The sequence below is a fragment of the Adiantum capillus-veneris genome, chromosome 4, assembly GCF_014529385.1.
Source record: "Adiantum capillus-veneris isolate H3 chromosome 4, ASM1452938v2, whole genome shotgun sequence".
NCBI lineage: Eukaryota > Viridiplantae > Streptophyta > Polypodiopsida > Polypodiales > Pteridaceae > Adiantum > Adiantum capillus-veneris.
The window spans coordinates 47927096-47939485 of record NC_140934.1 but is presented as its reverse complement, the minus strand read 5'-3'; the positions used below and the strand labels follow the sequence as shown (position 1 = coordinate 47939485).

General features: G+C 40.4%; 1 protein-coding gene across 1 annotated transcript in view; it reads left to right on the top strand.

Annotated features, from left to right (window-relative positions):
* Positions 1-12084, top strand: part of LOC147459108 (uncharacterized) — a 29400-nt gene extending 17316 nt beyond the window's left edge. Inside the window, exons 3-7 of the mRNA XM_086509773.1 lie at positions 8953-9243; positions 9387-9492; positions 9588-9629; positions 10778-10834; positions 11190-12084. Coding sequence (XP_086365899.1) covers positions 8953-9243; positions 9387-9492; positions 9588-9629; positions 10778-10834; positions 11190-11915 — 1222 coding nt within the window. The 3' untranslated portion in view covers positions 11916-12084. The remainder of the gene's footprint in view (positions 1-8952; positions 9244-9386; positions 9493-9587; positions 9630-10777; positions 10835-11189) is intronic.
* The last annotated feature ends 306 nt before the right edge of the window (positions 12085-12390 follow it).

Below are 12390 nucleotides of genomic sequence, written 5' to 3'. Positions count from 1 at the left end.
ATTAAAAGTGGAGATTTTCATAGAGGAGTATTATGGACAACTTGGGTATCTCCATCCTCATTGTCTGACTCATGCATATGAACTTCAATTTGAATACCAGGGGGGTTACCCTCTTCTGAGGATAATTTGGTTTTCTTACTGGAATCGTCTTGTTCCACAATATTATATATTGCAGCGAGGGTCTCAATTGAGGACATATCCTCCATAAGGACCTCATAAAAGTTATGGTAAGAATACCCAGATGAAAACCCTTTGGGCTTAAAGGTTTTTCTAGAGGAGGTCAATCCTTCAGAATCCACTATCCTTTTTCCCTTATCTATGGGCTTAGGGACTGATGATGATGAAGCACTTGGATATGCCCCACTAGACTTACCCTGAAATAAAGGTCTTGGATTGGAGAGAGCTCTCTAACCAAGTGTTCTAGCATAGCTAGGGGTGGCCGAGATTTTTTTAGCAAGGGTAGAGCCTCCTTTCACAACCGGATCCCCTTAGGCAACTGTTTTCCCATATATTTGTTATCTAGGAACTAGGGTTTTACTCTCAGGATAGGAGGGGATTAGATCAGTTGCCCTGTTGACAGTGGACAATTCTTCAAGAAATGCCCCAGGTGGACACAATGAAAACAGGAGCCTACAAGTTTCCCCCATTTCAGATAAATAACCAGTTTACCCACAGTTTCAAGGTCAATTTCCAAAGTATCTTGAAACTTTTTGTCACTTTGCCATAAGATACAAGCTTTTTTGCGGTTGGGACAGTGAATGGTTGGTGAAAATAGCACTTTTCCCATGAGTCGGCAAGTTCCCCAATACAGAGCTATAAGAAGGTTGGCAGATCCACAAATTTGACCTAGATAGGGCATTTTGTTAGCATTTCTTCTTTAGTGAGTGTAATTGGCTGCCACAGTATTACATGTAGTACTATCTGCCCGCATAGGATGATAGTTAGAGCGGACAACAGCGTCAGTTTGTCCTCCTTTTTTAAGAATAGGAGCTCAAAAAAACCAGAGCCCGAGTATAAAATTTTATCTACCATCAGTTTGTTTACTAGTAAAGAAAAGTACAACCGCTCGTTCTCTAAACACAGACAACTGAGACCAGACAACATAAGAATTTAGACAAACTTTGTGATCCCCTTTCACTTCGGGTTCGGGGGTCAAAGCATCTTTCAAGATATTTGCCATGACATTGAGTCATATTCCTCATACCCTCTCACCAACACCGGGTGGCCTGCGGCGGTGCGGGGATCCTGCTGGAAAGCCGAGCGAACAGAATCCATGGCTACAATCAAATAGGGACCACAAATAATGGCAAGATCGGGGTCCTTTGTTGAGTGGTTACGAGCCGGTCCGAGATGATTGCTGCATGTTGTGGTCACCCACTACGACGACAGACAAACCCTACTCGCCATCATGTGTGCATGTGTAATTCAATCTTGATGAAATTATACGTGCTTAGTTATACACAAAGTTACTGATCTACAAATTAATCTCCATTTTTTTGTTGTTATATTGTCAACATTCTAACATAGTCCATAAGTCCCCATGGCAAGGAAACTTTTCATAGGTGGTGGTGTATATTTCTTTTACCTTTTAATACAAATATTCCACTTAATATGGATAAAGGAAACACTTTCTCCTTCCATAAGTAAAAAATGCTACCACCTTATACGCGGTCAATACGCACGTAATATGGTTTTTTGCTTTCTGGAAGAAGCCTTAAAGAAGAAATATATTTGATGGAAGGTAGTTTGGGGTGCTCTACCGACAGGGGTGAAGATTCAGGAAAGAGGGATTGGGTCAGATCGATGCTTGGGGTGCAAGTTGGCTAGTGAAGATCTGGCCCACCTCTTCATGGATTGCCCAACTATCAAAGGCCTCGTAGGGAAAACATGTAAATGGGTCCAAAGAATATGGAAAAATTGGTTTTTACAAGAGTGATCTATTCCTTGGAGGGAAGAATTCACGTGGTCCTGCCATCCTCATCAGCACTCAAATTGTCAGGTACTTCTTCTTGCATAATGTATGGCAAACAAGGAACCGCCATGTGTAATTTGAAGGAGGTCTTGAGGTGGCAAGCTTCGCAAAAATTATACAAGAAAGCAAAGTGCTAATTTGGACGCTCGGGCACAAGCAACACTCGGATGATTGGTCTAGGACTACTTGTGCCTTGTTGTCAGTAGAGGGTATGCCTACAATGGGGGAAAATCTTGGCTATTGGTAAGTAACATATCGCAAAAGAACATGATAATGGACCTTTGGTATCAAGGATAAGGGGGCGAGTTGGTTGGGATCACTGCCGATGTAATTATGGATGATGTCATGGCTCATCACGAGCATGACAAGACATTGTAATTTTTTGGGTTGATTAATATAATTCACTCACAGTTGTGAGTTTTGGGAATATATATATATATATATATATATATTGTGGTGTGTAGGGCGTGAGCCCGCCCAAGGTGTAGTGTGAATGCCCCGAGGACATGTGTGTGCCAAGATGATGGAAGTCCGTTGTAGCTTCATGATGATCAATATAAGTGGCTGCCTCGCTAGTGGAAGGGAAGCCTAATTTGGTCTTATTCCCGTGTACACCACATTGGTGGAGGAGACAGGCACTTAGGCAGTTAGAGGACCCTTCTTGATTTCACATTTCTTGCTCCCACTGCTTGCTGTATGCAGCATGACGTTCTTGTTTGATACTGGGTGAGAGAGGTGCTAAGAGGAGGGAAGCCCATCGACTAGAGATGCTGGGGAGAGGGCTGCTGCTGAGGCATGTGGATGGGTAGCTGTAGAAGCACAAGAACGTGTTGCTGAGAAAGCGGTAGCAGAAGCAAGGGAAGGAGCTGTAACTGAACGAGCAATTTCGGGTGCAAGCTGGGAGCAGCAGCGAAGGAATGAAGGCTAGTTCTCCGCCAGCTAGTTCACCAAGGCAGGCTTCCGAGCACACATGCCTTCATCACAGGCTTTTGCCTGCAGCCACACAAGCTTTCACCTATCTGTTTCTAGCCACCTACGAGCCATACAACGCCCCACTATCCGTCCATCAGTTGGTGGAGGACGCAGATGAATGCATGGTTCTTGAAAATGAGGCCCTCTATGATATCTGCATCTGCACTCTGACGCTTGTTACCCCCACATTTGGTGACCTGAACCTTCTCCTCTCTTCTACCATGAGTGGAGTGACCTGCTGCCTGCGATTTCCTGGTCAGCTTAACTCAGATTTACACAAGCTTGCGGTCAATCTGATTCCTTTCCCTCTTCTGCATTTCTTTATGGAGGGATTTTCTCCATTAACTTCTCGTGGCTCTCAGCAGTATAGAGCCCTTACTATGCCAGAGCTCACCTAGCAAATGTGGGATGTCAAGAGATTGTGCAAGAAAGGACTTCGAATGACAGAGGTTGTGCAAGAAAGGGCTTCGAATGAGGCAATTCTACCACATCAAAATTATGCTGCATAAAAACCAGGCTACGATGGAACAACAAGGGAGTTGCTGCATCTTTGCTGCAGAGGTGCCCGGTCTTTCCGCTTTCATAGTCGTGATGCAAAGTTGGTTCTTCAGACAATTTTCTTCATAAAGTTCTAGTTTTTTTTTCCTATCTTCTAGCAGAGTTTTTCCCGTTGTATTGAGCATCAAGTCAAGCCCACCAAACCCCTTTTGGAAAAGATGTAAGTCGTAAAAAGATCCCATACTAGTTATTATGATGCAGCCCTCAGTCCTTTCTCGTCTTGTCCATTACATCAGGATAGCGACCTGATGTTTGCATAAGCGAGATGTTCGAGTTCCATGCCTTGATGATGATCGGCATGATGACGAGTCTAGCCCCCAAGCTCAGTCCCTTAGCCCCTAAGCCGTTGTATGATCACTCCCCCCAGATGAGGCGTTGGAGTTGATCCCTTTGTGTCGAGTCTTTTCTCAGCCCAAAACTCTAAAAAGGTGTCCATCTTTTTCTCCCTAAAGAGGGAGGTGTGGTGTGTAGGGCGTGAGCCCGCCCAAGGTGTAGTGTGAATGTCCCGAGGACATGTGTGCCAAGATGATGGAAGTCCGTTGTAGCTTCATGATGATCAATATAAGTGGTTGCCTCGCTAATGGAAGGGAAGCCTAATTTGGTCTTATTCCCGTGTAGACCACAATATATATATATATATATATATATATATATATATATATATATATATATATATATATATATATATATATATATATATATATATTTGATATTTTATATATTTACTGAACCTACGTTTTCATGTCTTTCACGTTTCACATGAAGCATTGAAATTTCTTCTAGTATGTGAAAAGCTCCCTTCATTTTATGGCTACGTGAACCTTCAGCTTGTTTCATGAAAGTTAGCAATTTAAGTAACATCAATATGTCTTATGGAGTGTGACCTTATCACGACCCAGAGAGAGGTCGGCTTGTTCCCTTGCCTCGTGAGCAAGGAGGCTCGATTCCTCGAAGGAGGGGGGTTGCATAGGGAGTTTTTTGCTTGAGAGCGGTGCGTTTTTTATGTAAGGAAGTGCCTATCATGCATAGGGCAAAGTTTGGTCCCGAATGAGGGTCCCAGACTACCCGCCCCCTGATCAGCCTAGCCATCACTTCAGTGAGCTTTGGATTGATGATGGTGGAGGGCGTCTCATTGCCCTACTTGCAGGGGTGCTTTGGCACCCAAATTACTTAGCGATTGAAGGTTGGCTCGCGGTGCTACCTTGTGTTCCGGCAATGGTTAAGTTTTGGGGTGCTTGCCCCCGTGTAGGTGTAGGTGACAGGCACAGCCGATCATGATGGATTTCTCGGGGCGCTGCACTTTGTTTAAGATTATAATTTGTTACTCCCTCTATAAGGACAGGAGCATGCGTGTAGGTGAGGCGGTAGAGCTCTCGATTTCTGAGGCCTCAGGCGCTGGGTTCATTATCGTGTGAGCGTTGGCTAAAGTTTGGTCAACAGGCACTAGCCTGCTAGGTGTGACTGGAGACCGGATGGGGCGTGCATGCCAAAATGGCAAGCACCCCAAAATCTACCCTTTGGCTTGGTTGTCTGGCTTCTCTTTTGGTCTCTCACATTATTGGTGGTTCCTAGAAGGAGTTTATGGTGCTCCAAAGTGGCAGTCAGTTGCTCCATCAAGTGGCGCCCATTCTCAAAATCTTGTATTGTAATTTTTTTATAAAAAAAACAAAAATTGTTGGCTTGTTAAACAAGGTGAGGAATCACGAGCTAAAGTGAGGTAAAAAGATCCCATTGCCATTCAAAAAAATATAAAATGCAAAAGAAGTAAAATAAAAATTTATAATAAAGAGACACATTGACAAATTTGCAAAGCAAAATAATGCTTTCATGAGGAAATTTAGGTTCACTAAGCTTAAGAAATAATAAAACAATTTAATGATAATATGTACTTTTTATGAGGTCTTTAAATAAAAATATTCTTTCACAAATTAAAATATTGCAATATCTCATATCATGGGATCAAACTTCTATGAATATACTTAAGGCATTGGGAATTTAAATTATTTTTTAAAAAAAATTATCTTGCAATTGTATTTTAATTTGTGAAAGAAGGAGTACATTCATAGAAGTAATTTGATCCATAGATGTGAGATATTGTAATATTTTAATTTGTAAAAGGATCTTTTGATTTAACACTAGGTTGGTAATGGGACACTTTTATGTCCTATTATGTGACCATTTTGCTTGAATTATGTCAAGAGTTTCAAAATGGATTTTGAGGTGCTATCTATCTAGAAAGTTGGCTAATGAGCTAAAAAACACTCGATATTTTTTTGGAATATCAATTCCATCTTTAACCTTGTCCTTGCGCAACATTTCGCAACCTAAACTGTGTGAAAAAGAGGGTCCTGTTTTTTGCTTTTCTCAACTTTTTGCAACTATTAACCACTCTAGAACTCATGTTTTGTGAGGTCTATAATGCTAGAGAACTATCTTTAGTAGTCCTCAACATGTCCTGATGCTTCTAGGGAGAAATATATGTTAATGTTGTAAGATATGACCAAATTACAAAAATTGTCAAATCCTGTTTTTTAGCCAATTTTAGCTCTTTTATGATTTTTTTGATGGCTTTCATGATATCCAAATGCAATTTTGATTTTTTATGTAGCATATTGTAACATAAAGCTAATATTCCTTGAGTTTTGGGACACCTAATACCTATTTTTCATAGTATACAATGATGGTTGATTTTTTCAATTATAGAAGAAAACTAAACATTCTAGTATATCAAGTATAGCTTTCTCAATATTGCTATTTTCTTGTGACAACTATATGAATTTTGTAGGTAGTAACCATGTCTAGTCATAAGGATCAAATTTGGGTAGATATTGAATAGTTTTTATGGGATTCTACAGCTCATAATGTTGAACCCAGTTTTGTCATGTTTGTGTATTTAGCACTTCATCTTTATCCCCAAGATTCCCCTTGGTAAAAGATATATCATGCTTTTGACATGCTCCATGGCTCCTTATGAACCTAAAGCTGGCCAATAGAGAACTAAGAAAACATTCATATATTATTTATATTGAGCATGGCTATAGAAACTTTGATAATAGGTTCGCAGAATGGTAAAAATTCAACTTTTTTGTACCTATTTCTTTTGGCAAAACAAAAAATAGTGAGTGAGAAGCAATTATATGTTATGATCACCAACTCATTGAAGTTAACTAGGGAATTCATCTCAAGTCCTACAAAAATCCCTAATCTTATTTTTATGCAACAAAACGTAAGAAATGATTGTTTTGATGAAAATGTACTGGTCCATCAACTTTGGAGGCTTGGTGTGATCAAAAGATGAGAAATTTTACAAGTTTCTTATTTTTCCCATGTGTAGTAGGCCTTGAACTATAACCTCATGAAAGGATTTTACAAAATGAGTGGATCTACTATGGTTTTCGAGGTTTTTTTCAAAACCCTGAAAGGACACTTTTATGTCCTATTAGGTTACCAACCTAGTGTTAAGGACTTCCTTTTTTTTTTCTCATTCAATTGTATTTATTATTATATGTTATGCTTATAATTAGACCTACCTTTTCTTAAGAAAGCATTAAAGTATTATTTTTCTTTGATATGTCAATGAGCCTCTTTATTTTGTTGCTTTTGTTTTACTTGTTTTGCATTTTATTTTGTTTCTTTCAAAGCTATTTCTTTATTGAATTTTATTCGTTATGTTTTAGTAAACGATATACATGTATACATATATAAACACACTTTCTTTTACATCTTTTCAAAATAGAAAATTTACTTTTTAAATCATGTAATTTTGTTATAAATTTATATTTTTTTTAAATTTACTTTTTTTTTCTTATATTTAACACTAGAATGGTAACAAGAGACTTTTATGTCCTTGGACACTTTTGTGTCCTGTTAAGTGACCATTTTGCTTGAATTATTTGAAGAGTATGAGAATGGATTTCTATGTGCTATATATCCACAAAGTTTCCTTATGAGCTAAAAAAAACTTAGCATTTTTTTTGAAGTATCGATCTCACCATTAACCTTACTCTTGCACAACATTTTTGAACCTAAACTGTGTGAAAAAACGGATCCTGTTTTTGGCTTTTTTTCAATTTTTGGCAACTATACCACTCTAAACTTCATGTTTGTGAGGTTTAGATGGCTAGAGGTTAGGCCTTCATAGTTCTCAACATATTTTGATGCTTGTAGGGAGAGCTAAGTGTTAAAATTGAAAGTTATGACCAATTTACAAGAATTGCATAATCCTGTTTTTTTTGCCAAAATTAGCACTTTTATGATTTTTTGGGGGGCTTTCTTGATATCCAAATTCAATTTTGATTGTGTAAGTGTAATATATAACATAAAGCTAATCTTTCTTGAGTTTTGGGGGACCTAATATGCTATATAGCATAGTATATGATGATGGTTGAGTTTTTTGATTGCTGAAGAATACAATACATTTTAGAGTAGCAAGTATAACTTTCTCAATATTGCTAGTTTCTTAGGCCAATTGTGTGTATTTTGTAGGTAGTAACCATATCTAATCATAGAATACAAACTTGGCTAGATATTGAGTAGTTTCTATGGGTTTCTAGAGGTCATAATACTAAACCCAATTTTTTCATGTTTGTTGTATTTAGCACTTTATCATTGCCCCCAAGGTTCCAATTGTAAGAGATCCATTATCCTTTTGACATGCTCCATGGCTCCATTTGAATCCAAAGGCCCAAAGGGAACTAAGAAAACATGTATATAGTATCTGTATTGAGCGTGACTATAGAAACTTTGATGATAGGTCCGCAAAATGGCAAAAATGCAACTTTTTGTACCTTTTTTTTTCCCAAAAAAAAAAGTGAGGTAAAAGCAACCATATGTTTTGGTCACCAACCCATTGAAGTTAACAGGGTATTTTATCTCATGTACTACAAAAATCCCCACTCTTATTTATATGCAATCAACCGTAAGAAATTGTTGTTTTGGGCAAAATGCACTGGTCCTTCAACTTTGGAGGCTTGTAGTGACCAAGGGATGAGAAAAATTACAAGTTTCTCATTTTTTCCATATGTAGTAGTTATTGAACTATAAGCTCATGAAAGGATTTTTCAAAATGAGTGGATCTAATATGGTTTTGGAATTATTTCCCAAAACCCAGAAAGGACACTTTTATGTCCTGTTAGGTTACCATTCTAGTGTTAAAGTCTACAAATTTTAAAGGGCAAAATAAACTAAGAGACGCTTTTTGAGAGGATTATATGTTTTAACATGCCTAAGTGATGATCTTTACTTTGTCTTCATGAAATTTGCATTATAGTCACAAATGTGCTCTCGCTCTCTCTTTCTCTCTCTCTCTCTCTCTCTCTCACACACACACACACACACACACACACACACACATATTGGAGAACTAAAGAAACTCTTTGCAATAATACAACCGTTTCACCCTATAATAAACCATCTATTTAAGCTAGGCTAACTATGGTTTTGGGTTGTAGCATGCTAATGTGGGAGGATGGCTACTGCCACTTGGATCAAAGGCCTTCACAACCCAACACTATAGTGATGCAGCAGAGGACAAAGGATCATCAACAGCATATGCACATGAATGCCAACACTACAATGCATAATCTAGGAATGACAAATGGTCTTGTGAGTAGCAATGGCCCAATCCATGATCATCAATACCTTTGTCATCATGAACAACTCAATAATGTAGCAGATGGTGAAGATCCTGTGTGGAAGGCCTTTCGCAAGATGTCCATCCAACTTTACAACTACGGGGAAGGGTAGGTGTTCTAATATCTATTCGTATTGTTAAAAACCTCTCTCTCTCTCTCTCTCTCTCTCTCTCTCTCTCTCTCTCTCTCTCTCCAAGAGAGAGAGAGAGAGAGATTTCTAGTCCCCAATTAACGATGGTGGTTTCATTAAGGTTGATGGGAAAAGTGGCATCAGATAAGTGTCACAAGTGGGTGTTCAAAGAGTCTCCTGAATCTGAAGCTGGCATTTCAAGCTATTGGCAAAGCTCTTTCGATGCTGTAAGTTTTCTTTCTCTTTACTACAACCCTTTTTAGAATACATATTGTTTAGTGTGTCTTGCCTCAAATGTACTTTTTTATGCAATGTATTGCAGCATCCACCTGAGTGGATAGATCAATTTGCCGCCGGTATCCAGGTGCTCTCTCTCTCTCATGTTTAGTTTTCAGATGAATTATTAGCTAGTACTTTTTGGTCCCGACAACTTCCTCAACTTTATTTGCCCCTATGCAGAAGGAGCCTTGTCACTTATCATGAGCGTTGATCTCTTACCAGCTAAGCTAACATTATATGGCGGAAGGGGGAGGCTTTTAATTACACATGTCAAAATATGCGACATGAAGGCTAAACTCCAAAACTGAGAGAAGCCCTTGTGCACGTGATAAAGAGGGAGAGAGAAAATGAGAGAGAGAGGCCGTCGAAGGCGGCCGGCTGTACTAGTAAAAATTAATCTGAGGAGCCCTCCCATGGTGTGTGTGTGTGTGTGTGTGTGTGTGTGTGTGTGAGAGAGAGAGAGAGAGAGAGAGAGAGAGAAGAAGACGATTTGAAATTTTCTCATGTAAGAAAACGGAGCCTTTTTCAGTGTTTTTCATACAATGCATAACATCATGAGCTTCTGCTCGAGAGGCACTGCATACCTAGGCAGGAACGATTGGGGGCAGGGGACCCCCGCCCCCCCCCCCCCCCCCCCCCCCCCCCCACCGGGTCGGCGGTCCCTTGCCCCCAATCGTACCTAGCTAGGTATGCAGTGCCTCCCTCAAAGAATCTCATGATGTTGAGGTAAGTCAGAATGTGGGAATCATTGTGAGAATTTGTTCAAAACTCTGTGTGTGTGTGTGTGTGTGTGTGTGTGTGTGTGTGTGTGTGTGTGTGTGTGTGTGTGTGTGTGTGTGTGAGAGAGAGAGAGAGAGAGAGAGAGAGAGAGAGAGGGAATTATTGTGAGAATTTGTCAAAAACTGTGTGTGTGTGTGTGTGTGTGTGTGTGAGAGAGAGAGAGAGAGAGAGAGAGAGAGGGAATTATTGTGAGAATTTGTCAAAAACTGTGTGTGTGTGTGTGTGTGAGAGAGAGAGAGAAGGGGGGGGGGGGGTATGAATGCTCACTCGAAACAACCCTTGCCTTTGATATTTGCAAGATGTTGTGATTTTTTTTGGCATTTTAGTGTAGCTTTAGAAGGGTAGCTCACAATTTTCACGTATTAAACACAGGCAAAATACCCAAATTAGCAGGTCAATTTCCCCTTGAAAAGCAATCCTGACTCCAAAGCTTTGATGTTTTGTTGATTACAGACCATTGCCGTTATTCAAGCTGGACAAGGGCTACTACAATTGGGCTCCTGCAAAGTGGTATATAATACTCCCTTTATGCTCCTGACCAGCTACCACAAGAAGATTTAATTAGAAATTTTCTCATGTAGTAAAACAGTCTTTTTTAGTGTTTTTCATACAATGCATAACATCATGAGCTTTTGCTCGATAGGCACCGGATACCTAGCTAGGTACGATTGGGGGCAGGGGACCACCGGCCCCCCCACTGGGCCCAATCATACCTAGCTAGGTATACGATGGCTCCCTCACAGAAGCTCATGATGTTGAGGTAAGTCACAATGTGGTAATTATTGTGAGAATTTATCCAAAACTTCTTGTGTATACAACCTCATGGATGACTTGTAAGCTTCTTTTTTTTTTTGTAATTTGGCAGATCTCAGAGGACTTGCACTTTGTATTGAGAATGCGGCATGCATTTGAGTCGTTGGAATATCCTTCCAGCATCTTCTTGCCACCGGGGTTCGCCGGTAACAATAACAATAATATAATGATGAGAGGCAATGTGCACGTGGGAGCGGCCGCCAGCATGCTGAGCAACATGTACACAAACGCATTGGGGTTGGCTCCCCCGCCGCCATCCCCGCATAGCTGGAGCCTCTGCACAAACGGCCAGCTGCAAGCAGCAGAGACGCGAGCGCTCCGGTCTGCTACCGGCGCCCTCTTGCTCAAGCAAAGCCCGGGTGATGGCGGCAACAGCAGTAGTGTGAACGTAGCTGCATGCAGCGACAACGACATGATGAATACCATGCAGAGCCCGAGGTTGACGTTGAACCCATCAACCTGCATGATGATGAGCCCAAGGGGGGCTGATCAGCGGCGAGAGTTGAACTCGCCCCTGAGTCTCCATCACCACGTTGTGGCAAGCACGCCATCATCAAGCAAGCTCTACCAAAGGAGGTTCAGCAGCTCTAGTCTAAATAATCTTATGCCTCCCGTTGGTGCAGCTGCTGCTAAGTTGGGCATGCATCACACGAGTGGACTTTCATTCCTGTCCAATGTGGGAAATAGCCCCCCTGCTTCCATCTCTAGCCTGGAGGCTCTCCTCTCCCAACGCTCCCCCCTCCATGCAGTAGCTTCTTGTCGCAAATCTTCCCAATAGAAGCTGGAGTAATGGTTTCAAAGTCAGTTACCTACAAGCTTGCAGTACTTCCTGCATGGAATGAATTTGCTTTGGATTATTGTCTTTATTGTTTTTTCATAGAGCAACCATACGTTACTACTAGCATGAAAGGATCTTGAGAACATGTTCAAGAGACTTTCCCACACCATTGTGACCTAAAATTTTAAACAAATAGTTTTTTGGTACATAGTAAGGTCGTGGTAATATAAAGTCTAGCCTAATGATAGTGTACATACAACCAAACATGAAACCATGCCCAAAATGGCTTCATCCACATCAATTCTCAATAAAATTAAGTAAACAGCAAGAGTTACTTGATGTCAGAATAGCTTTTTCTTGAACCAAAACCATTACTCTAATCATATAAGGTAAGTTGGCCGAGGCAAACATTTTTTAATCACAATACTGGCAGTAAGCGAGGGCGCCACAACGAAAGTAAACTACATGACTGCTA